General features: G+C 41.6%; 1 protein-coding gene across 3 annotated transcripts; it reads right to left on the bottom strand.

Annotated features, from left to right (window-relative positions):
* Window positions 1-26: 26 nt before the first annotated feature.
* NUP54 (nucleoporin 54) lies at window positions 27-25,447 on the bottom strand. 3 transcript variants are annotated; one of them, XM_051819669.2, is made up of 13 exons: window positions 25,234-25,447; window positions 24,401-24,562; window positions 21,613-21,696; window positions 21,375-21,515; window positions 14,284-14,510; window positions 12,237-12,424; window positions 10,892-11,088; window positions 8,891-8,945; window positions 8,385-8,478; window positions 6,415-6,522; window positions 5,222-5,341; window positions 4,837-4,947; window positions 27-851 (listed from the first exon to the last, which is right to left on the bottom strand). In XM_051819669.2, exons 1-13 carry the CDS (start codon window positions 25,298-25,300, stop codon window positions 723-725), a joined length of 1,683 nt encoding a protein of 560 aa, XP_051675629.1. In that variant the 5' UTR covers window positions 25,301-25,447; the 3' UTR covers window positions 27-722. The 3 variants fall into 3 exon arrangements, with proteins under 3 accessions (XP_051675629.1, XP_002717151.1, XP_051675628.1); XM_002717105.5 differs by lacking the exon at window positions 24,401-24,562; XM_051819668.2 differs by lacking the exons at window positions 27-851; window positions 24,401-24,562 and adding an exon at window positions 3,327-4,032.
* Between the last annotated feature and the right edge of the window lie 593 nt (window positions 25,448-26,040).

The following is a 26,040-nucleotide window of genomic DNA, read 5'->3' as shown; positions in this document are numbered from 1 at the left end:
GCTCAATAAAGCACAAGACAACTGTATAAAAGTAATTACAAATTAAGAATTTATTTATAAGTTTTTAGCTTTTTGGAAATAAAAAGGCTTAAAAACAAAAAGATTACAGAAACGGTGATTATTGTTATATCCTAATTGCTTAATTGTTCTCTGTAAATTTCAAATAAGTAAAATAATATAAAAATAGACTTTCAAATCTTTATAGAACAAAAAAAGACCATAGCGATCGTTAAATACTTCTGGATTTTGTTTACTCCTCCCACAGATGAATTCACAAATATAAAAACTGATGTACATTTTACTCTGAAGTACAAATACCTGACAGTCAAGTGATTATTCAGTTTGTTTTGTTCTGTGCAAAGTCAATATTTCATATTTACTTGCTATAGAAAGCAGAGTACAGGCTCAATGGAGAATAATCATTAAATACTGATTATGTTTAAGAAACTTGTCAGAATGTACAATAGTACATATACTTTTGATAATTATGTACTTCTTTTTAAAGTAAATACAGCTTTGGATGTAAACCTTTCGAGGTTATTTCTGAAGAGCTGTGAGGTGGCTGTTACATCAATTTGATTTACAGTAATTTGTCAGTAAGCTTCTCAAAAACCAAGCCGAGCGAAGACTGTTTCCTTCTTGTTTCCACACAGGCAGTCAGGAAAGGCCTGATGCTGCAGGAGGATGCATCTGACACACCTCTGACACAAGTCTGTAAACTATCAACTGAAAACACCACCTCTGATGTGGATGGTTTCATTCAATCCGTGTTCGACCAATTTGATGTCTTCCAGGTCATCTTTAATGATGCTAATCAAGTGGCTCAGGCCTTCCTGCTGTTGTTTCAAGTGCTAGAACAAATTAAGGAAAAACTCATCCATTACTCCATTTTAAACTTTTTTTTTTCTTTTTTGACAGGCAGAGTGAACAGTGAGAGAGACAGACAGAAAGGTCTTCCTTTGCCGTTGGTTCACCCTCCAATGGCCGCCGCGGCCGGTGTGCTGCGGCCGGCGCACCACGCTGATCTGATGGCAGGAGCCAGGAGCCAGGTGCTTTTCCTGGTCTCCCATGGGGTGCAGGGCCCAAGCACTTGGGCCATCCTCCACTGCACTCCCGGGCCACAGCAGAGAGCTGGCCTGGAAGAGGGGCAACCGGGACAGAATCCAGCGCCCCGACAGGGACTAGAACCCGGTGTGCTGGCGCCGCTAGGCGGAGGATTAGCCTAGTGAGCCACGGCGCCGGCCTTAAACTGTTTTTTACTGGCAACGCAGTACATAGTAACTACTGTAAATATGCATGCCTGGTATAAACACTTGTAGAACATCTTTTTCAACAGTATTATGACAGTAAAAAAATCAAGAACATCAGAAAGCTATGATACTTAAACTGAAGGTACTCAAATATATGTGACTAACACAATAATTCTGAAAGTCAAAAATGTCAAGTTTTGAAGTATACAAGGATGGTAATGGTAATAGTTGCTAACTTTTTTTTTTTTTTTAATTACTTATTTGAAAGAGTTACAGACAGAGGTAGAGCCAAAGAGAGGTCTTCCATTCTGCTGGTTGACTCCCCAAATGATCGCAATGGCCAGAGCTGAGCTGATCCAAAGCAAAGAGCTTCTTTCAGGTCTCCCATGCAAGTGCAGGGGCCCAAGGACTTGAGTCATCTTCTACTTTCCCAGGCCATAGCGGAGAGCTGGATCAGAAGTGGAGCAGCCAGGACTCGAACCGACTTTACCCGCTATGCCACAGTGCCAGCCATGCTAACTTTGAGACCTTTCCATAAGCTAAGGCACTGTTTTAACAGCTTTAATGGTATTGACTCATTTAAAATCTAAACTGCTAAGCACCCTTTGGGGTACTATGACATCTCTACTTAGTCAGTGAGCAATGTTTCAACCTCAAAATAATACACTGCTCTTCCTCATTGCAAAAAGGTAGGTGTTTAAATTATTCCCAACTTTACTGTATATTAAACTCCTTAATATAGTTCTCTATTACAGCATGCTAGATCTGTCTCCATTTTATTGCAAATACTTTAAACAATGGAATATAATTGAGTGTGTGTGTACTTTCTAAGAACCTAGGAGCCAAACTGGGGTTCAGTTGCATAAAGATGCACTATCCATGCTAAAGCATATAACAAAACAGGAGATGTTGATGATATCTGTCTAAAGTTGGGCATGCCAACAATGCCACCTAAATGGTCCACAAAGCTTTAGATGAAAAAAAGGTTGGACAGCTTTCATTAATGCATCTGTATGCTAATGAAAAGCATCTAACAGGTTTTTTTTTTTTTTTTTTTTTTTTGAGGTCTGATGGATCTATTATTCTTTAAAAGTTTCTAGTTTTAAAAGGTCTCAAGATCGAGAGGTAGAAACTCTGCAGAGGACAGCCTGCATTTCTTGGCAATCACATCCAAGCATTTTCTTTGGCCTCCTTCATTCTCTTGGCGAAAAGTTTAGCGTGTTCTGCAGCCTCTGCCCTACTTTTCTTAGTCCACTGTCTCTTTAGGCAGCACGCTGGCCCCTGTGTTGTCAGACGCGTGGACTCAGAATGCTGAGTCTTGGGTAGTTGGGTCCTTGATGTCTGTCTTCGTTGAAGGGCTTTCTTAGAACATACTAGCAGACATCATCTTTAGAGAGACTGAAAAGTTTGTGGATTCTGATGGCTGCCTCCCTCTACCCCCGCATCAGTTAGTCTAGGAATAGTCTTTTTTTGTAAACACATTGAGAACTCATGTTGGTATTCACAATGCAATCCCAAACAGATTTGAATTTTCCTTCTCCAGTTCTTCTTGGTCTGCTCCAAGAAAGCCCCATCCCAGCAGATGGACATAGGCTTGAGTCAAGACATCCTGCTTCTCAGCACCGTTCTAGATCAATACCCCTTCCATTCTGCACCCAACTCTGTTCACTGTCCACTGCGAGTGTCTGCCAGCCAGTGCCTGAGGAGGAGATACTCAGCTTCGTCCTGAAGCAACTGAGTGCCGCCAAAGCACCACGGGGCAACCCAGTTATTTCTTACTAGGCCGTCTGAGGGCTGAGAGGATCTGCAGCACATTTACAGCATCTGTGTGGAACAGAAGCTGGGGGTGTGATCTGGAGCAGGTGCTTCTCAGGTGCATCAAATCTTTGGTCTTGGTTTGATGCAGACCGAGAGTTTCCATTTCTAATGACTTTCCAGGTGCTGCCGCCGCCTACACACTGAATAGTAAGGTCTAGGGAACTGCTGGTACCCCTACTTCCTCTAAATTTATTCTGTGCAAGGAGAACGATTCACTTTTTTTACTGTGGTAAAACAGGCCATATAAAAAATTTACTATTTTTCTTTTTTCTTTTTTTTTGACAGGCAGAGTGGACAGTGAGAGAGAGAGACAGAGAGAAAGGTCTTCCTTTTGCCGTTGGTTCACCCTCCAATGGCCGCCGCGGCCGGCGCACCGCGCTGATCCGATGGCAGGAGCCAGGAGCCAGGTGCTTTTCCTGGTCTCCCATGGGGTGCAGGGCCCAAGCACCTGGGCCATCCTCCACTGCACTCCCTGGCCACAGCAGAGGGCTGGCCTGGAAGAGGGGCAACCGGGACAGAATCCGGCGCCCCGACCGGGACTAGAACCCGGTGTGCCGGCGCCGCTAGGCGGAGGATTAGCCTAGTGAGCCGCGGCGCCGGCCAAAAAATTTACTATTTTTAAGAGTACACTTCAGTGGCACTGAGTACATAAACATAGTTAACAGTCATCACCATCATCTTCCCAGACTGAAATTCTGTACTGTATAAGGAACCACTTACACACTGTTCTCTCCTCTTGCTCTCTAGCCTTCATCCTTCTGTTCTTCTACTCATTAACTGGACTACCAGTGTTACCCCATAGTTGTCCATTTATGATCACTTATTTTCAGTTAGCATAACATCTTCAAGTTCCATCCATATTATAAGATGAGCCGATGAGCCACTGCCTGAAGGGCTGGCATCCCATATGGATGCCAGCTCGAGTCCTGGCTGCTCCACTTCTGATCGAGCTCTCTGCTGTGGCCTGGGAAAGCAGTAAAAAGATGGCCTAAGCATTTGGGCCCCCACACCCATGTGGGAGAACTGGAAGCAGCTCCTGCCTTTGGATAGGTGCGGCTCTGGCTGTTGCAGCCAACTAGGCAGTGAACCAGAAGATGAAAGACCTCTCTCTCTCTCTGCCTCTCCTTCTCTGTTTAACTTTCAAATAAGTAAATTTTTTTTTTTTCTTTGACAGGCAGAGTGGAGAGTGAGAGAGAGAGAGACAGAAAGGTCTTCCTTTGCCATTGGTTCACCCTCCAATGGCCGCTGCGGCTGGCGCACCGCGCTGATCCGAAGGCAGGAGCCAGGTACTTCTCCTGGTCTCCCATGAGTGCAGGGCCCAAGCACTTGGGCCATCCTCCACTGCACTCCCGGGCCACAGCAGAGAGCTGGTCTGGAAGAGGGGCAACAGGGACAGAATCCGGCAACCCGACCGGGACTAGAACCCGGTGTGCCAGCGCCGCTAGGCGGAGGATTAACCTAGTGAGCCGCGGCGCCGGCCCATAAATAAATCTTAAAAAATAAATTTGTGCCAGAATTTCTTTAAGGACTGAATAAAATTCCACTGTGTATGTATGTTGTAATTTTTTTATCTATTCATTGATGGATACTTGGTTTGCTTCCACATCTTAGATACTGAGACTGTACCTCTTTACATTCCCTACTAGTGCAGCCTTTTTAGATGTTAGTCCTAATGGATAGAAAATGGTGAATTCATGCTTGGAAGATCTTCGGCTCTGCCTTTTAAATGAAGATAAATATTTGCGGTGCAACCTATGTTAACACTTACTTGCTTGATTTCTCGTAGCAGATCTGCATCTATGTAGTATCTTTCTTCAGTTTTCACTGCTCCAAAATGATTCTGCATTCTGATTTGGGACATTAGTTCATTAAGTCGGCCCTAAAAATAACATTGAGTCAAAATTAAAACTGCTAACAGCAACCATTTCTAAAGAAAATATTTTCTTTTGAAAAGATTTTGAAACCATTTATTAAAAATTTCCAATCTTTCTTGTGGACCTTGAATAAAACACTAATACAAGCCAAAAGAATCATGACTAAAGAGTTCTCTTTTAATAAACACAAGTTTATAAAATTTCTCTGTCTGAAGCCAATATAACATTTTCTGCACATCTACCTGAAGCAATTCTATCTTTGGTGTTACGAGTGCTTACCTTAAACTGGGTAGGTGCGTTCAGTTCACACTGAATCGTATCCAGCTGAACTCGCAACTGCTCTTCATCAGCCTGAATGGCATAACCACTCTTCCTTTGAATTTCCTGTTTGATTAGGACCTAGACAAATATCACCAATGCCAACAGAATCAACTCCTCAGTTAAGGAAGGAAATTCATTGCTATTAGTTGTGGAAAGAAATCAGGTAAAATTACATAGAGCTTAACAGTTGGAGGCTGAATTCAGTTTCTGTCGGTTTTAGCAAAAACCACATTAATGCACTGCTACAAGTCCAGGACTCATTTCTAAAATGTGCTATTTTATAACCATAAACACAAAGTACAAAAAGTAGGGAACCTAATACCAGTTTTATATGTATTTTTATATAAACGTATGAGCTTATATTTAAAACATTTAACTTTATTGGACTTCAGATTCTACCTACCTGGGTGTATAGTTCTATGAATTCTGACAAAAACAATCATGTAGGGGGCAGCACTGTGGTGTAGCGGGTAAAGCTGCTGCCTGCAGTGCCGGTACTAAAACCAGAGATGTATTATGGGACAGCTGCTGTGGGAAGCAGTTTGGCAATTCCTCAACAAATTAAGACCTAGCACTTTCACTCTTAGGTTTATATTCAAAACAGAAGAAGCACTGTACATCTGTACAGACGCCTGTACGTGAATGCTAATAACATGCGTAATAGCCAAAATGCCCACCAGGTGATGAGCAGTACCACCTTGCAAATACATAAAAAAGACTTAAAAAGTGTAAGTTTTCCTCTGAGTACTGCTCTTGCTATCCCAAATTTCAGTTTCTGTTGCTGTTCATTCTTTTATTTTTGTCTTGGTAATTTGGGAGTTCTGCCATTTTCCAGCCATTAATGGTTACATTCCCTTCTGTAACACTCAAAAAGATGTTTTTCTGCTACTTGTATGAAAACCAGGTATCACTCATCTCATACATGCCTGCCTTATATCAAGATGTTTATTTCTTCATTTTCCCTCATCCTAAGATATGAGCTTTAGAATATTTTTACTCTCATCTTACCTTGTAAGACCTGTCATGTATCTCCCACATTTGAGAAAGTTTCAAACTTATTTCCTTTTAATGTCTATCCTATTAGAAAAAATTTACACTTAGCACACTTTTCACACTTACAGTGCGGTGAGGAAAAAATTCCAGTGGACTACCTGCAATGTTCGATGAGAAAGATCCATGAGTTTCCTCTTATATTGTGCAATCTTGGCCATTGTTGTAGTCTGATTCTTTTGTAGCTCACTGATATCTTCAGATATGATCTGTTTTTAAAAAAAATTTTTAGGTAAATTAAGTACACAGTGTAACTATTCTCCAAGCACACCTACCTATATGTGAAGTCTAATTCTGAGATAAGCCTGAGAGCTCTCAAAATATCAATACTTACCTTTAATTCTGCCTTTCCCCTTTTATAAGCTAAAGATTTTTAAGCATCATTTCAAGATTTCTTTATAGAGCTCCAGGGTATTTAAGAATGGGAAACACTTAGAAAAAATAAAACATACCTTGGAAACAATAAAGGAACTTGAAGTAAAAATGACTTTTGATCTGTAAGATGACAGGGGGTGGGGGGGGAATCCGTGATACTGAATCTTACTGTTGCCAGAAAGTATAGTACAAACTAACGTTAACTGCCATAAGATACCTGGAGTAATCAGAATGGAGAGGAAAAAATACACCTTATTATACAACTCTTGTTCAGGAAATCTGATTTGCTGTTTGGCTTAAAATACCATTTCTGTTTTATGAAGGCTCAATCTTAGACCGCTTGGGAGACCTGGAAGCTCTTGGCTTCAGATCGGCCTAGCTCCGCTGAAGCGGCCACTTAGGGAGTGAACCAGTGGACAGAAGACCTCTCTCTGCCTCTGTAACTCCCTTTAAATAAATCTTTCCTCACTGTTTCACTAAAGCATTTCAATCAAAATTAACCTCATATCTGGTCCTCTCATAACTGGTCATTCAATGTCATTGGCTTGTACTGACATGCTATAAGAATAAGACTGTGCAAAACACACTGTAGCATATCGCCTGTTTAAGACTTCTTTATTGGAAAAGCACAATGGTTAGAGAAGGAGAAATCTCTTCCAGTTTCTGGTTCACTCCTCAAATGGTCACAACGGCCAGGGATGGACCAGCTGGAAGCCAGGAGCTCCATCCTGATCTCCCAAGGGCTCGGGACATCCTCTGCTTCATCCCAAGCACATCAGCAGGAAAGCTGGATCAGAAGTGGAGCAGCCAGGACCCAAACTACAGGCACTCCAAAATGGTATGCCAGTGTCCCAAGTGGCACCATGTCAGCCCCTCAAATCACCTTTTAAGGACTGTCCAATACCAGGCCCCACAAAACTAGGTGTGATGTTGTATACTGTGATTTAGCTACCATCCCCATTCCAGTTTTGCAAAAAAAAAAAAATCACCAGGGCTTCCTGACACAAGAGAAATTATGTTCTGTACCAGCAATAACTAAAAAGAAAGACACTACCACCCACAGAATGTACTGACAAAAACTAAAGTGATCTAGGAATTAATCTACGCCATGATTATTAAAGATACTATGTTAAAGAGGGGCCGGCACTGTGGCACAGAAGGTTAAGCCTCTGCCTGCAGTACCAGCATCCTATATGGGCTGCTTCACTTCTAATCTTGGCCCAAAGCTGGCTGCTGCAGCCATATGAGGAGTGAACACGAGGGTGGAAGATTCTCTGCCTTTTAAATAAACAAAATTTTCAAAAGCCTAATTTATGAAATATTAAGCAGACAAGCATTCATCAATGTGTAATATACCAAGAAAGTTGTAATATGTTATGACAAGATAATCATAACTAACTTTAATTTTCAAAAGGCAACATAATACAGTATTTAATACTCAACCTCTGGCTAGAACTGGATGAAAGCCAAATTAATTTGGTAAGCCAAAAATCCTAAATTCACTGTTAAAATATATCAAATCAGACTTATATGGTTTGGGAAATGCTTATCATTAGTAAGGTAGTTGTATAAAACTATTAATTTGCAGTATATACTGCATTTTTCCCTACAAAATAGTAGCATCCTTGGTAAAAAGAATGAGATGTCTAATTCCTCTTCTGCTCCCCGGTCAGAGAATGAAAAGCTGAATGCTCACATCTAATCTGGTCTGGTGCTGCTTAGTCATCTGATCTTGAACTTTCAATCTTCGAAGAAGTTCTCTGAAACCCACCATTGGTACAGGAATTAACCTGGAAAAATGCAAGTGGTCAATTTCCAGATTTTAAATTTATTATTACAAAATATAAGAAGTTAAAGTTTTCACAATAACACTCGTGATTTTATGTCATGTGTCTAGGATTCTAAGGCAGGTCTAGAAATATACAATCAACAACTTTACACCATACAAATTTTATTCAACCTCCTTGTTTTAAAAATAAGGAAAAATATTCAGCCAAAAAACTGTATTAAGTGCAAATATAATCAAAGGACCAGCATTCAGATTTCTTTATTCCTAGCAAGTAGTTTTTATACACTATGTTATCTTACCATATTGTTAATTGTAAAAAAGCAATGGAAATGAAAATAATCTTACCTCAAAGCTCACATCTGCTTGCTTACCTAGCAGCAAATACTGTTAGTATTAGAAGAAGATACACTTACTTTTCAGAATCGGGGTTATCCACCTTGGCTTGCTCCCAGATAATAGGATCAACACCTACCACAAAGCAAAAATATTTTTTCTAAAACAAAACTTACAATTGCATGAGAAAGGCTCTGCTAAAGACCCTAAATCCAGAAACTATAATGAAAAATGACTATCAAATATGATCACTGCATTTGACTAATACAATCACCACAAAATTTTATAGGATGAATAATAAAGCTAAAATGAATTAGTTCAGACTAGAAGGACGTATCTGTAACCTATGAGATAATTCATCAATCTCAATACAGAAAGCTCCTATTGGTTTATAAAGACAAAAATCTCATAGAAAATGGGCAAAGGATATGAATTAGGTAAGTCACAAAAAATACAAACATGGGTGCCGGCACCATGGCTCACTTGGTTAATCCTCCGCCTGCAGCGCCAGCATCCCATGTGGGTGCCGGGTTCTAGTCCCGATTGCTCCTCTTCCAGTCCAGCTCTCTGCTGTGGCCCAGGAAGGCAGTGGAGGATGGCCCAAGTGCTTGGGCCCCTGCACCCGCATGGGAGACCAGGAAGAAGCACATGGCTCCTAGCTTCGGATTGGTGCACCGCCAGCTGTGGCGGCCATTTGAGGGGTGAACCAACGGAAGGAAGACCTTTCTCTCTGTCTCTCTCACTGTCTAGCTCTGTCAAATAAATAAATAAAAACATACAACTACAAATATATAAACAGAGAAATACTTTCAACTTCACTAGTAATCACAGAAATATTTTTTAAACTTTGTACCATCAATGGCAAAGAATCAGAAAACATTTCTATTATGAAAAACAGTAGAGCTTACTTTGGAGAGCAACTGGCAATATCTAATAGATACAATATTAACTCAAAAATTTCATGATCACAGATCTAGTCTAAAAAATATATACCCATGTGTTCTAAGATACATTCACAAGGATGTAAATTGTTATACAATTTGTAATACTGAAAAGATAAAAATGACCAAGAGGTTAAGTAGGGTATATATGTGGAATACTACATAGTATTTAAATGGAGTAAGATTTATCTTCATATACTGACAGGCAAACTACTAAGATATACTCTAAGTAAAAAAGCAAACTCTATTAAATGTACAATGCAGAATTCTTTTCTAAAGGGCCTAGAGGTAAATATGCTTACATGTAAAATCATCGATAAAGGATTAATAGAGTACAATAAATTGTTAAATACTAGCTACTTCCGTGGAAGGAAGATACAGGGATCTATAACATAGCCAATCTAGTTATTTTTTCTCAATAAAGTATTATTTTATAAATTATTTCCTCAACACCTTGGTATATTTGATGCTTTATGTAAAATTATTCAGTATTATGAACAAGGACCATACTTATATTACTGTGTTCTTTCAATCTGCAAAAAACGTTAGACTCTTTATAAATCTTACTTTGTTTTCACAACCCAACAAGTATCAATGAAGGGTTAATCTAGTTCTAGAATCTTTTACAGATTTCACTTGAATACTCAGTTAAAATGAGATAAGCCAGCAAAACACCAAATAAATTACCTTTCCGTAATTAAGGTATTATGGACTATTTTTCTTAATTCATCATTTCCCAAAATGAGCACTCTTAATCTGAAATCTGCAATGCTCCAAAATCCAATACTTCGAGCATGATGTACTCAAAAATGGACTTCGGAGCATTCTGGATTTGGGACTTTTGAATTAGGGATGCTCAATGGATGAAATCTACGCAAATATTCCAAAGTCAAAGAAAGTCTAAAATGTGAACACACTTCCGGGTTCCAAACATTTCAAATAAGAGAGGTACTTGACCTGTATTATTTTTAAGAACTAATGAATTAATACAATATAAATATTCAGAACTATGTCCAAAATACGCAGACATGCGATAAGCTGACCCTGGTTTTATTAACGTTACTGACCAATCAACATCCGCCAAAATAGGAGTATTTACTTCTAACTCCCACTTTGAACTCCATGACTCTAGAAACATACCAGCAGGAGGATTCTGTAAGAGCTGTTTGATCTGCGCAGGAGAGAGTTCTGTTCTAGTCATAGAAAGGGTTACACCCAGTTGCTGCAATTGTGTCTTTATACTGACTTGTTCAAAATGGGCATAGAGAGTCGTAGCTGGAACTCTTCTTGAAGTACCATTTGGAGAACGTTCAACAACATAAATGACAACTTCTGTCCTGGAGGAAAAATAACCAATGTATGAAGTACTGAGCACTTAACTCACTGACACAAATACCAATGCAGTATGTGACTTTAGAAGGATACTAGTTAAATTCAGAAATGATTGCTTTAGGAAGAAATTGGGGGGCTGGCGCCACCATGGTGCAGTAGGTTAATCCTCCGCCTGCAGCTCTGACATCCCATATGGGAGCCGGTTCTAGTCCCGGCAGCTCCACTTCCAATCCAGTTCTCTGCTATGGCCTGGGAAAGCAGTGTAAGATGGCCCAAGTCCTTGGGCCCCTGTGTGCACATGGGAGACTGGGAAAAAGTACCTAGTTCCTGGCTTCGGATCAGCCCAGCTCCGGCCGTTGCAGCCATTTGGGGAGTGAACCAACAGAAGGAAGACCTTTCTGTCCCTCTGTCTGTAACTCTACCTCTCAAATAAATAAATAAAATCTAAAAAAAAAAAAAAAAAAAAAAAAAAGAAAGAAATTGGAAGTTTTTTCCCTTAAATCCTAGAAAACAAGAAACCTTAAAGTTATGCTCACTTGTAAATCAACATAAATGATTAAGATGAAATTAATTTAAATTGTGTAAGTGAAAAGGTTAAAATGAGGCAGGTAAATTAGGTAATACTTGTACAAATGTTCGCTCAGCTTAAAAGTCCTGTATAAATGTTAATATTTGCTTCAAAATTGAGTATTTTGGAGTCTCTGCTGAAATGTATGGGATGCTTTCTGCAATTAACACCAAGTAAAATCTGCTTCAGTTATTATCTCTCAATAATAATTAAGCATCTAAACTTAAATATCTTAATGTAAACGTTTTGCCACTAAAACTGAAAATAATACATAGCACTAGGGAAGTAAAGCAATCATATTTATCCACGAATAAACATGATTACTAGTAATAGTTAATACACATTTCCAACAGTATCTTTGTGCATGCAGCTATAATAAATGTTTCCTCCTGGTTCTGGAGGAAAATCCCAGAAATTATTAACATCAAATAAAAAATCTAAAATTAAGAAAAACATTTTTCAACAAGTATTTCTAGTTGAGAAATAACATTCTACTCTGATATAATTTATGTTTCAGCAATAGAAATAAGGTTCACTCTGGACTGGAGCACACAGAAATAAGCAGCGTATCTAAAGTATACTTACTGATCGTCTGGCAACGTTTTAATACCCTCTACGTTTACAGTAAGGGTCTGATTTCCTCCCAAAACTTTATGCAATGATTCTACCAACTGCTGTTGTTGACTTCGAATATCTGTTTCTTTTTTGATGAAAACTAAAACGACTAGGCCATCTTCATCTTTATTATTGGGCATACAACTATAACCTACTGCCTGTGAAATGACAAAACAAACAACATTAAAAACATGTGCTGATTATAAATCACAGGTTTAACATTTAGCTTAACACCAGCTGAAACATGGAAACAGTTTATAATGTTTGATAATGAAGCGAATGACTCGTCCCATGCCTCTGTGCCCTTAGGAGGTCACACAATTTAAAAAATTGGTTTATCCAAGAATAACATAAATCTACAGAGTGAAATTAAAATCTCCTCTTCAAAAAAGTAACTCAAGACCTTTCTCTGAAAAACTTTGTTATCCATCATTACTGGGCGTCTCTGAACCACTGAAACCATCCTGCGTGTCACGGGAATGACCGCAAAAGCCAAAGCCCAAGTGTAATTCATGCGCCACCTTGTGTCTGATTCATGGAACCTTAAAATGAGTTTAGACATAGAAGAAGAGTTATAAATAAATACTTTTAAGGTTATCGTAACATCATGGTAAACCTACAAACCCTAAAAGAAGGACTATGTTATTTTGTTTTCACATAATACAAACTTTCATGAAACATTTTTTATATAATATTAAGTACAACCAATTATACCTTTCTAAAGAATTTTCTAAAAAGCTTTTTTATCCCTTGTCATCATATACAATTTTAAGGGAAGAATTTAAATTCAGTTGTGTACATTATACAAAAATGTTTATACATAAACTTAAGAAATTGCCACATTAGGCCGGCGCCGTGGCTCAATAGGCTAATCCTCCACCTTGCAGCGCCGGCACACCGGGTTCTAGTCCCGGTCGGGGCGCCGGATTCTGTCCCGGTTGCCCCTCTTCCAGGCCAGCTCTCTGCTATGGCCAGGGAGTGCAGTGGAGGATGGCCCAGGTGCTTGGGCCCTGCACCCCATGGGAGACCAGGAAAAGCACCTGGATCCTGGCTCCTGCCATCGGATCAGCGCGGTGCACCGGCTGCAGCGGCGGCCATTGGAGGGTGAACCAACGGCAAAAGGAAGACCTTTCTCTCTGTCTCTCTCTCTCACTGTCCACTCTGCCTGTCAAAAAAAAAAAAAAAAAAAAAGAAATTGCCACATTAAACCTGTCTACTGCTGTACACCTCTCAGTCACTAAACAAAGGTACTAAAATTCCTGTTATATGCACTCAAAAGATAAACTTTCTTCTTGTTAGAGTGATCAGATGGAGATGTTCTCTAACAAGACAGGCTGACCGCTACTTGTTGTTTAACCATCACTAAGGGTCTGATCCTCAGCCTTAACAGTGCCCCATCCATGGGCATGCACACACTTGATTAGTTTCACAGACTGATGTAGGTCGATGTAACTCACAAGAGGCTGAAGTAGCACTGGATGGCAATACAAGTGCATTAATTTGTTAAGGAAAATGCACTGCCAAGTTGACCTGAATACTCTGAGTGGCTGGTAAAGCGATTCTCTGAAGAGAAGTCTCTGTGGTAGACAAGACATCAGAACAAAGGAAAGAAGCTAGGCTGGTTTAAGGGCTTTGGCATTCGGGCGTGAGGGTGGCAGTAAGGAGCCTGCTGGTTAGTGAGTACTTTCCCGGCCAATGTCAGGTGAATACCACTGAGCTCTAGTTTTGGGTCTCCTCCTCTCCAGGTGCCAAGCAGACCATTCTCTGTATGTTACCATTTTTTCCCTCAGCTATAAATCACATTCTAGTCACACCTTTCCTTTTATATTCTGGTCACCTGCAGCCACACATATGTAAGAAATCACTTTTGATTTTAAAATTTCTGTTCTTAAAATTAAGTCATACCACATCCAAAGAGTACTAAAGAATGAAACAAATGTTTCTTCGAAAATTTCAAACAAGTATCATATTCTCTCTTACACATTCTTCAAATGAAGATCAAAAACAGTATTAATACCTTAAATCGGCAAAAGGGATTTTCTTGTGTGAACTCCACGGGTGGAATGTTATTGTTGAAATATCCTTTTCCTGCTCCCCAAAAGGCCTGCAGTTGATTCCATTTTGCCAAAATAGCATCTCTCTCATCTCCCAATAACGTTGGAGCAGAAAGAGCACTTGCAGTATTTATCAGCTGGTTGGACTGGGCAGGAGCTTGTGTAGGCTGACTGAAGAGACCACCTAATGCTAAGAACGGACCCACATTAGTATTTAGAAGACCCAGAACTTAATTCAGATTCTAGGTGTAGAAAGAGAATAATGGTCCCCCCAGAGACGTCCTTATCCAATTCATAGGATCTTGTATGTGTTACCTTACACGGCAAAAGGGACTTGTAGACACGATTAAGTAAAGCATGCGGACATGGGTGCTTATTTTAGAGCATGAAGGTGGGCTCAGTGTAACCATAAAGGCCCTGAAACACGGAGGAGGGAGCTGAGCCACAGTGAGATGTGCTGTGGGTTCTGCTGGAGGCGAGGGCACCAGCCAAGGAAAGTGGGGAGTCTCAAAAGCTGGAGAACAAGAGGGAACGGATTCTCCCCTAGAGCCTGCAGCAGTAAGGCAGTCCTGCCAACACCTTGGTATTAGCCCAGTGAGGCCCACTTCTGGACCACCGAGTGCCAGAACTGTAAAATAATGAACTTCTGTTGTCTTAAGCCTCTAAGTTCAAGGAAATATGTCATGGTGGCAGTAGGAAAATAATACACTAGGACCAATTTTGGTATTAAAACTAACTTGTTTTTCTAAACATGCTATCTTAGTTAATCCCATTATCAGATCACAAACAGGATCCATAATATCAGACCCCCACACACAAAAAAAGGGACAAGGAAGGAAATATGGACATGGAAAACTCAAGTTCATGAAATCGCAGGATTTTTTCTTTTTTAAACAACCTTTACTGCTGTTAATTTGTATAATACAAATTAGATGATGTAGAGTAAGAAAACAGAACACTATAACATATCAATATTAATTTAAATGCATTTCTTTCTGTTATTACAAGAAAACATACAGTGAAAATAACAACAAATGGAATACTCATCCTTCTAGGCTCAAGCTTTAGATGGCTGTGTAACTTTGAGCAAGTTACTTCACCTCTCTAGGCTATTTCTCCAATAGGAAGAAGGGCAAAGTCGTTAGAGCAGATAAGCATTTCCCAGAGTGGGAGATAGTAAATACCCCCAGTACGAGAAATCAGAACTGCTAAGCAACAGCAGAGTTCACATAACAAAAAATACTTTTGATGACTTTATTACACCAAGAGAAATGTCAGTTGGTACCAGTATGTCTTTAATGGCTTGTGAGATCTGCTGATCTTAGCTTTTAACAAAGTGAGAAACAAGCGTTAAGTTTCAAAGCTTAAACCAAAAGTAACTGGAATTATTAACACTTTTTTTCTTTGATTATCTTTTCTTTATAGCAGATGACACAGGTTTTCCATGTATAGAAGCAATGTTAACTTTTTCTTTTGAAATGACTAATTTTTAAAAATAAATTGATTTTTTAAGGAAAATCCTTAATAATACAAGTGGCATATAGGTAAATGAAAACCCACTGAAGACAGTTTAAGTTCTCATTCAGCTCTAAAGACTGAAGGTACCTGGGGCCAGCACTGTGGTGTGATAGGCTAAGCACCTGCCTGCAGTGCCAGCATCCTGTATGGGTACCGGTTCATGCCCCAGCTGCTCCTCTTCTGATCCAGCTCTCTGCTTATGGCCTGGGAAAGCAGTGGAAGATGGCCCAAGTGCTTGGACTCCTGTATCCACATGGGAGACCTGAATGAAGCACCTGGCTCCTGGCTTCGGATAGGCCCAGCTCCGGCTGTGGGGGTCACTTGAGGAGTGAGCCAGTGGATGATAGACCTCTCTCTCTCTCTCTCCATCTCTCGTCTTTAACTCTGTCTCCCAAATAAACAGATAAAATCTTAAAAAAAAAAAAAAAAAATGCCCCAAACGTACTGGAGCTGGGCTGGTGTTATGGCACAGCCCATTTGCTGGTTCACTCCCCAGATGCCTGCAACAGCCAGGGCCCGGCTGGGTCAAAGAGGAGCCTGGAACTCCATCTGCGTCTCCCATGTGGGTAGTAGGGACCCAACTACGTGAGCCACCTTCCATTGCCTTCCCACGTGCATTAGCAGGGAGCCGGTGGTTTGGAAAAGGAAGTGGAGTAGCAGGGACTCAAATCGGCACTCAACATGGACTGTGGGTATCTCAAGCGGCAGCTTAACAGGTCCCTGCCACCTACGCGGGAAACTCAGATGAAGCTCCTGGCTTCGGCCTGGCTCGTCCCTGGCCACTGTGACCATTTGTGGAGTGAATCAGCAGACGGAAGACCCCTTTCTCTCTTTCTCTCTAACTTTCAAGTAAATAAATCATTTAAAAAAAGAATTTATAGTTTACTCAATCTTCTGTACTGTGTTCTTCCCAAGCAATATCAGGATAGTCAGGCTTATGGGTTATTTTTTCAGCCAAATGTGATACAAATGAGGAAGTCTGGCACGCTGTCATGAGTCAGTGAAGGGGAAGGCTATGGAACCTAAGCTAGTTAGAGAAAAGTAGTGAAGACAGGAACGATTTTGATGAGACTGAAGAGCAGTTAATACTAGAAGCAACTGACATGTGGGCTAAATGGGCAACAGGCTGGGGAGTGTTTACATTAGTGACTTTAGAAATAGAACAGTTTCAGATGCTGCCAAAGTCCAGGGGAAGAATTGCGGCTAGACTGAAATGGATGATGTCTCTGGGAAAAAGGGTGGAGGGAATGCCTATCGAGTACATAGCCAGGAGATGCTGAAATAACCCATACTGGTGGTAAAACTTGGACACAAAAAAAAGCAAGACGAATAGGCAGTTGCCAAAGTTTTCCAGGTAATCAGCAGATAAACGCTTCAGAGATGGTGTGCAGCCACATCGTAAACACCTCAAACAAGCATTGCTCCACAGTCTTTACAAAGTAAACTCAAAACTCCTTACAACAGCAAGTAAGACCCTTAAGGATCTAGAACTTGCCCACCTCTCTAACTTCACCTGCGTGGGTTAAAGTACAAGCAGTATGTTCACGGACTGTGCAGGTTTCAGCTAAGGCCCAAGGGTAGAGAGAGTGTTCTAAGAGTGAGATACAGGAGAGCTGGTTCATCACAGGACTCTGAGTGGGCATAACGGAAGGGTCAGGAGGGAAAGCGAACTCGTGGATGAGTAAGGAGCAATAAAGCAGAGTGCCAGAGACATCATCATACTACAACATGTATTACAAGGAGTTTCTCTTCGAGCACTGGCAGAGGACTGTTCAGAGGCAGAGATGGCTGAAACCCCACAGTCTTTTGGAGGAGTCTGGTAACCAGTGCTTTGGCTTAGAAAAGTGGTCTGCTGCTTTTAGGGAAATTGAATGCGTCTTTTCCTGTGAATTCACAATTACTGTCAACCAAGACAGGCACAGCTGTGGCCGATAGAAAGGAGCTAATGAATGAGGTGCACACGGATGGATGTGCCAGGCGCTGACCCAAGCTCGGTACTCAGTATTTGGGGATCAGTATCCCACGTGGCTTAGGGGTAGAGGATGGTAGCAAGGGAAGAGCTCCTCTTCCTCTGCCTACTCAGTAACTGTCCCAGTGTTCTAACTCTGGAACCAAGTCTCCTAAATGATGTTATCCTTAGCTACTGCTTTAAATATTATCTATGTTCTGCTGTTTTCCTGCTTCTCTTGAGCTCATAACCACAATTTAGCCTAGGAAACTCCATTCACTACCTGCTCTTGATGTGGTTTTCTACAGCTTAGTGGCAGGCAGGGAGCCCATTCAGTCATCCATTCAACAGCCAAGATACTTCTATCTACCACTGGCTTTTAACAAGTCTATAACTTAACTCTCTCTCAAATCCATCTTCGTTTTTTATTTCTCTGCTCTTGACAACCACTGGTTTACTCCAGGTCTTCACTATTTCTTGCTTAGATGTTGGCAACAGCTTCAGAACCAGTATTCCTGCACCCATTCCAGCCCATCTGCAATCCATTTCTCTCAGGGACAGTTTAAAGATCTGATCCTTTTCCTGTGTAATTTAAATCTTCCAAGGTTCAGACCTGCTTAGGGTGCAACTCCAAGAAAAACATACCCCAAGTCCCTTAGAGACGGTACATGTCTATCTCACCAATCCTCACCACTGACCCTGAAGTCATTTATGCATTAAAATTACACTGACCTAACTGCAGGTCCTAAATGCCTTATGCTATGCTGTCAGTGTTACTCACTCTGCCTGGAACCTTGTAGAATATGAGCCTGGGGCCAGCGTTGTGGTGCAGCAGGTTAGCTACTGCTTGTGTCACTGGCATCCCTATTAGAGTGCAGACTGGAGCCCTAGCCTTTCCACTTCTGATCCAGCTCCCTGCTCATGTGCTTGGAAAAGCAACACAAGATGGCCCAAGTACTTGGGCTCCTGGTTTTGGCAAGGCCTAACCCTGGCTGTGGTGACCAATTGGGCAGTGAACCAGCAGAGGGAGGGATCTTTCTGTTTCTTCCTCTCTCTCTCTCTGAAAATCTGCCTTTCAAACAAATAAATAAAACCATTAAAAAATAAATAAATAATATGGGGGCCGGCGCTGTGGCATAGTGGGTAAAGTTGCCCCCTGTGGTGCTGGCATTCCATATGGCTGCCGATTTGAGTCCTGGCTACTTCAGTTCCGATCCAGTTCTCTGCTATGGCCTGGGAAGGCAGCAGAAGATGGCCCAAGTCCTTGGGTCCCTGCACCCGCATGGGAGACCCAGAAGCAGCTCCTGGCTTTGGATCAGCCCAGCTCTGGCCATTGCAGCCAACTGGGGAGTGAACCAGCTGATTGACCTCTCTCTGCATAACTCTTTCAAGTAAAAAAAAAATAAATCTTAAAAAAAAAAAAAAGACTATGAAGAGGGATTGGGTGGTTTTCAACCTTATACATCCAATGCCTGCCATATACTATAAATAACAAATGGCTACTCCATAACTGCATGAGCACATTTCTAAACTGAATAGCACCTGAGTCAAAGCCCTGTATTTCCTAACAGAAGTACTTGTAAGTTCAACTATAATTACTCATAGTTGGAGACTTTATTTCAAGGAACACTCCATTTTTTTGCATTTCTCTCCTTAATGACTTGGATAGTTATCAAACTTCATTTATTTGCAAGGGGAATGTAGAAAGGATGGAAGATTAGACGCTAGCAAGAATACTTCTGAGACTGCTATTTTATTTTCTTCATCCAATTGGATAAGTAATCCTTGAAATTCATGCTTAATAAACTACAAATTTTCAGAGTAGGATGGATTTTAACCAATCAACTACCTAAGAAAAATTAAACAAACATGATTTTAAGAGATTGGGAGTGTGGGGGTGGATTTGTCACAGTGGTTAAGAGGCTGTTTGGGGGGCCAGTGCTGTGGTGTAACGGTTAAAGCTGCCGCCTGCAGTGCCGGCATCCCATATGGGTGCCAGTTCAAGTCCCGCTGCTCCACTGCCTATCTAGCTTTCTGCTATGGCCTGGGAAAGCAGTAGAGGATGGCCCAAGTCCTTGGGCCCCTGCACCCATGTGGGTGGCCCAGAAGAAGCTCCTGGCTTAGGATCGGCCCAGCTCTGGCCACTGTGGCCAACTGGGGATGGAAGAGCTCTGCACGCACACGCGCGTGCATTCTCTTTCTCTCTCTCTGCCTCTCCTTCGCTCTGTGTGTAACTCTTTCAAATAAATAAATAAATCTTAAAAAAAAAAAAAAAAAGAGGCTGTTTGGGATGCCCACATTCCATATCACTGTCTAGGTTTGAGTCCGAGCTCCCTTCTTGATCCCAGCTTCCTGTTAAGCACATCTTGGGAGGCAGCAGGTGAAGTTCAAGTAGTTGGGTCTCTTCTACCCACCTAGGAGACCTAAACTGAGTTTCCAACTCCCAGCTCTGGCCCAGTCCAGCCACTGTGTGTTCAGGGAGTGAACAAACAGTTGGGAGCTTTTGCTTCTCAAATATAGATTTAAGAAAAGAAAAAGAAAATTTAAAAGTGGTTTAACGCTTGAGCTCCTGGCATTAAAAAAAAAAATTGGTGCCTTTAGAGAAGCCAGAGAACTCTTATTCTAAAAACCAGTAATAAAAGGAAAGAATCAATCAAATGGACAAGACGAAGCTTTTCTTCATACAAATATTCCCTCCAGAGATCCAGATGAAGCTCCTGGCTCCTAGCTCCCCATCAGGGAGCAAACCAGAGTATGGAAGACATTTCTCTCTCTCTTTCAAATAAACAACTAAATCTTAAAAAAAAAAGAAAGAAATATTCTCAATAATAAATAAAAAAGAATGGAGGTGGAATAGCACCATTTTGTAATCCCCAATCAATAATACTAAGTAATGATCAACAATGGCTGCTAACCACACAAAAAAGGAGACAGACACTAACTATATGCCTCTTGATAGAGAATATACTACCTATGAACCAGTCTTACAAACAAACAAGAAACTGAACTGTTAAGCAGCCCAATTATTAAGAAATACAGAAGATGAAGGAATAAGTTAAAACTGTACCACAAGAATGCAGTCAGTCCCAACAGAAGAAACTGTAATGATCTATAAAAGGTGGGCCCACGGAGATGTAACACAGGCAAAACTAAACAAGACCGTTTATATACATGAGTGAGAAAACTATAAAGTAAGGAATTGATCACCCTAAGAGACAGGACGAGACTTCCTCCCATGGGGAAGGGCTTCCGAAACACATGGCCGGGGCCACCTTCTGACCTGGGCAGTGGTCACAAAGGTGTTCACCCCACATGTAATTCAGGAAGCTGCACTTTGGGCAGTTTTCTCTATTTGTGTAAATATTTTGAACAACAGAAAAGTTTACAGGGACCTTATAATTCTGATCACACCAGGAAGTCCTCCCTCCCCAGGTGATACATGAAAACATGCAAAGTAGCTTTTGGAATACTCTGGACTACCTGATCCTTAAAAAAAAAAATCAACCACTGAAGTGTTTCCACAATGCACTCCATCACATTAGCTGTCATTACAGTTTTATGTCTGAAGATGAAAAATCTCATACTTACTAGACTGCTGCTGCTGCTGCTGCGTATTAAATCCTCCAAATCCCAGTCCAGTTCCCAAGCCAGTACCTAAACCAGTGCTAGTTCCGGTGGTTGTGCCAAAACCAGTACCAAATCCAAAACCTTTGTTCTGAGTAAACAGTCCTTTGAATGAAAGAATTGAAGTGTGTAAGTTAAAAACAAAAACTGATCTCCATCTTAAAGATCTGCTTCTACAAAATGACTTAAGGTGGCCTCTTACCTGTGGTGCCTGTGTTAGCTGGAGCAGAAAAACTGAACGCAGAACCTGCAGTTGTAGATGTTGTGCCAAATCCTCCAAACCCACCTAATTAAAAACAAGGGATAAAAATAGGAAAATTATTTGTATACACAAAAGCAATTTCTTCTTCAAATTACAAGTAATTGCTTACACACTCATATTAAACCAAAACATAATGATCTAATTTTTGCTCTCTGCTCTCAACATCAACTTTTTAAAAATTGTACTACTAATCAAGATGTCTGTGTTGCAAGAAATGAGCAAGTAGGTATTTAAAACAGAAATACCATAACACAATGAGGCTCTTTACCTGGAGGTGATAAACAGAGCCAAAAAAGCATATTAAGCTGTTTGCTGTAACTCTAACCGGATTGTGGGCATGCTTTTAGAGTAGGGACTGCAAATTCAAGTGCCTACAAGATTTAGCCTGGTAACACTGATAGTAGACTATGTACTTACTGACAGAATGATTTAAAGTGCACAGTTTTTACAAACAGCAGCTCCTAAATTTCGGATTATTATTGCAGAAAAATAGTTTTGTAGTGTCATATGTTCCTATTTTCCCCCACAAAGAAAGAGGAAACTTGGATTTTCTTTATAAAATGTATTTGTTTTTAAATCATAATACAACTGTTTTTTTCTTAACTATTCAAATGTTTTAAATAGTGTGCCAAACATACCTCAGTTGACTGTGTTGCCAATCTGCAACCTGGCTTTGGTGAATCCATTTCTGTCAGCTTACATTTCCCTTGTTCAGATTGAGCAACTTTTCAAAGGGAACATGCCAGTATACTTAGCCTCTGTACAAGAAAGAGGCAGCGGCAGGGAAGGTGAGCACAGCCGCCACAGGCCTCTACACCAGTTTGGCAACACCCACAGACAAATTTCACTTTTAGATAAATCTAGAGACAGATTAATCTGAACCATAACTAACAATACATAAATGGAAAGAAATTTAAAAATGTTTAACTCATTTTCGGTGTTTATTACCAACATGGTATCAAAAAAAAAAACCTTCATCACAAGTGTTTGAACCATTACTGACTAGCTACGCTGCATGTTTCCTGGTATTATAACTTGAATCTCATGTATTTCTGTATACAAGACAGACTCATCAACACTGTAACATAAAAGACATAAGAAAACACCAGCTATTTGATATTAATCATATAATTTTGACTTGGAAAATTTTAAGGGCAGACTGCATGTTGCATGCAGGAACACACAAATATCCTATTTATTTGTAGTTTCTACTGCAGTATTGTAAACTAAACACTGATAAAAATCACCTGAAGTAATGGGCATTGATATAACATGGGCATTGAATAAAAATGATATAATCCGAATTGGCTACATGATAAATATTAGTATTTTATCAAGCTCCACAATACCAAAATAAATCTTATTAGTAACAGTGAATTTGCATGGATATGTAATTTAAAAATAAACAAGGATTTCTATCAGCCCCTTTGCTTTGGACTAAGTTAACACCTAGAAAGAGTTAAAGCAGTTTTATTATTACAACTCAAAACTTAACAGTGATACCGCAATGAACATGAAATCGAGCAAATATCAACAGGCTTATTTATCATGTTGAATTATGAGCTGGGTGGCTTTATTTGGAAACACAAATTTCAAATTAAGGTTTCTGTTTCACCCAGTGCCAATTCTAAGCACACAGGAAAAGAAAACACACCAAAAGGCAGTGATGTGTGATCAAATACATCTTAATCGCAATGGATTATTTTCTCTTTGGAGTTTTCAGGTATTCTTCACAACTGTTTTTAACTCGGATGCTGAGGTAACATTCACATTGCAGTAACGAGTGAACAAAACACCCAGCTTCCCAATCACATTTTAGGAAATGCTTACCAAATGCATATAATTGGCATGGGCATGAGAAGCATAATATAAGAGAATACAAACCATAAATTCATATACGAGCAGCTGAAGAACAAGATTTTCCTATAGGGTCATTGTATGTAAAGAACACAATGCACAGCAAATATGTATAAACATGAAAATTCTGTTGTAGTTTGCATATGCAAAATTGTCAAAGAGCTTCAAGCAATCCACATGGACACAAAAGTCCTCACAATCACCTTTTTGAATGCAAGGGTGTCGAAGCCTGCCTTTTAGAACTCTATGCTATTCCAACCATAAAGTAAGCTGCTTCCTCTGAGCATGTCCCAAAAATCCAGTAAAGGATTGGGAATTCCTTCCATAGTTACATATTTTATAGAAACACATTCTAACAGGAGTTGACCAAAGAAATACAATACTATTATTCAGGTTAAAAAAACAAGACAGGTTACGCTGTTCGTATAAGACTTGCTTCTCTTGGGAAACACAAGGACAATAAAATGAAATCCCGATGAAAGATGCAGAAAAAATGAATAATGACTGCAGGAGTCCAAGAATTCCAGGAAAGGAGGCCTGACTGGTACGCTCACGCTTTGGAAGGCACACTGAAGAATTTGAAAGATACTCTATTCAAAATAATCATCCATTACAAATTCTTATTTGGAAAATATATTCTTTTCAATTAAATCCAAATTTAAGAAGGGAACGTTACAAATTCTAAGGTCTTCCAAAACCACATTTTTAAGGTAGCTAAAACTTGATACAAATGTGTTTGATTCTGCATTAGGAAATAAATTCCCTTTCCTTATTAGACCAGTCATTCTCCTTTTCCAAACTCTGGGAACCATGAAATATTCTTGGACTCCAGCTCGCAACATTCGTTACACACACGACCCGCAATATCTACCTGCACTTGCCAGACTGTTACCAAAATTGAACGGAGTCGCCGAGGTAGTAGAAACACCGAAATTCCCAATATTAAAGTTCACTGCAGGATTAGCAGTTAATCCGAAACCCCCAAAATTAAACCCACTGGCGGTGGAGTTGGCAGTCTCAAGCCCACCAAATCCTGATAGGCGTGTAGACAAAGAAATAAAACAAAATTTTAAAAGACGGGAGGGGAAAGAAGAAGAACAAGAAAGCAAGAGAAGGATTAGAAGACTTGATAGGAGGTTTCACGGAAGCGAATAAACCTGACTTTGCTCCACAGCGATCAGGGAAGCCGAGAGTGGGAGAGGGACGCACGCCAGGAGCAGGAGCGGGAACTCCGACGGCGAGGACCGCAGCGGGCGGACCAGCGGCTTCCCGCTCCTCCGGGGCTCCGCCCGAGGGGACCGCGGGGCAGAGCCGGGCTCCCCGGCCCTATCCGCGCCGAGTCTGGCGGCGGGAGCCCCGCGAGCGCGCCTGCCGGTCCAGGAGGCCGAGGCGGGGAGGGCAGGGAGGGTCTCGGGCCAGGGGACGGAGGAGCAGCCCCCAAGCTCTCCGAGTCCCACTCCCCAGCGGCGGGAAGCGAGCCGCGGAGGACACGGGCCTGCCGGGGACCCACGCGTGGCGCGCGACCTCCTAGCTGGGCCTCCCGGGGAGCCGCCTCGGCCAGCTCTGCCGCCGCCCGCCCTTTTCCAAAGCCCCCAAAGTCTGCGCGCGGGCGGGAGACGCGAGGATCCCCAAGCTGGAGGGTCGCAGGGGGAGGACCAAAGGCTTCTCCTTCCTTGCCGGGAGAAGGTCCGGGGGAGCACTCACCCGTAGGTGCCGCGGTGGCTGCAGCGGAGCCCGACGTGCCCGAGGGAGCCCCAAAATTGAAAGCCATATCGCGGGAGCCAGGAACCAAAGCACGGCTCCTACGGCGCCCGGTGCACTGCTCTTTTTGGTCCGGCCCGGAAACCGCCAGGCGGATCGCTGGGTTCCGCCTCCTTTCGAGCCTGGCCTGGGAGACCGGAATTCACCAAGGGCATAGTGGGTGGAGGGTCGAGGGGGAACGCCCCCGGGCCTTCTCGCTTCCGGGGGGCGGGAGGAAGGCGGAGTGGGAACTGTGGCTCCGCGTAGCGTGGGGCGTCACAACTCTGGCGAGGTGGTGGGGGGCTCGTCACGGGGTACCGCCCGAGAGCTCTGGGCAGCTACCTGAGGCAGGGTCTCTGGGACAGGTGTGCCGGGCTCCAGCCGCTTGGAGTATGTGTGTGCTAGGGGGCGGGAAAGCGCCACCGAACAAGGGATCTTAAACTTGAACGAGTTCAGACGAGAAAGAGGAGGCGTGGTGGGAGAACTGACAGAATGGGAGCAGCGAAGGCATGTCTACCGTGTGCCAGGCACTCTTCCAACCGTTTTACCTGTGTTCATTTAACCATCCAGGTGTACGTAGCTTACTGTTACCCCAGTTTTTGGAGGAGGAAAAAGGGAACAGAGGATCAGGCTGGGTCCAGAGCCTTCTCTTAACCCCTGAGCTATAAGGTGAGCGTTGAACAAGAGGCGAGAATGGCTCCCGAGGAAGCAGCCAGCCAGCCGTTGAATGCTGTACCTTCGTATTGGTTGTATCACTTAATACTCAAGATC

The sequence above is a fragment of the Oryctolagus cuniculus genome, chromosome 8 (assembly GCF_964237555.1).
Source record: "Oryctolagus cuniculus chromosome 8, mOryCun1.1, whole genome shotgun sequence".
In the NCBI taxonomy this organism is placed as follows: domain Eukaryota; kingdom Metazoa; phylum Chordata; class Mammalia; order Lagomorpha; family Leporidae; genus Oryctolagus; species Oryctolagus cuniculus.
This window is presented reverse-complemented; position numbering and strand designations above follow the sequence as displayed.

Excerpts from the sequence above, each read along its gene's own strand:
- NUP54 (XM_051819669.2), bottom strand. The coding sequence starts at position 25,300 with ATGGCTTTCAATTTTGGGGCTCCCTCGGGCACGTCGGGCTCCGCTGCA. Across the intron at positions 21,697-24,400 it reads TAACAGTCTGGCAAGTGCAG|GTGGGTTTGGAGGATTTGGC; the intron begins GTAGATATTGCG and ends GTTTTTAATTAG. Across the intron at positions 4,948-5,221 it reads ACGCACCTACCCAGTTTAAG|GGCCGACTTAATGAACTAAT; the intron begins GTAAGCACTCGT and ends TGTTATTTTTAG.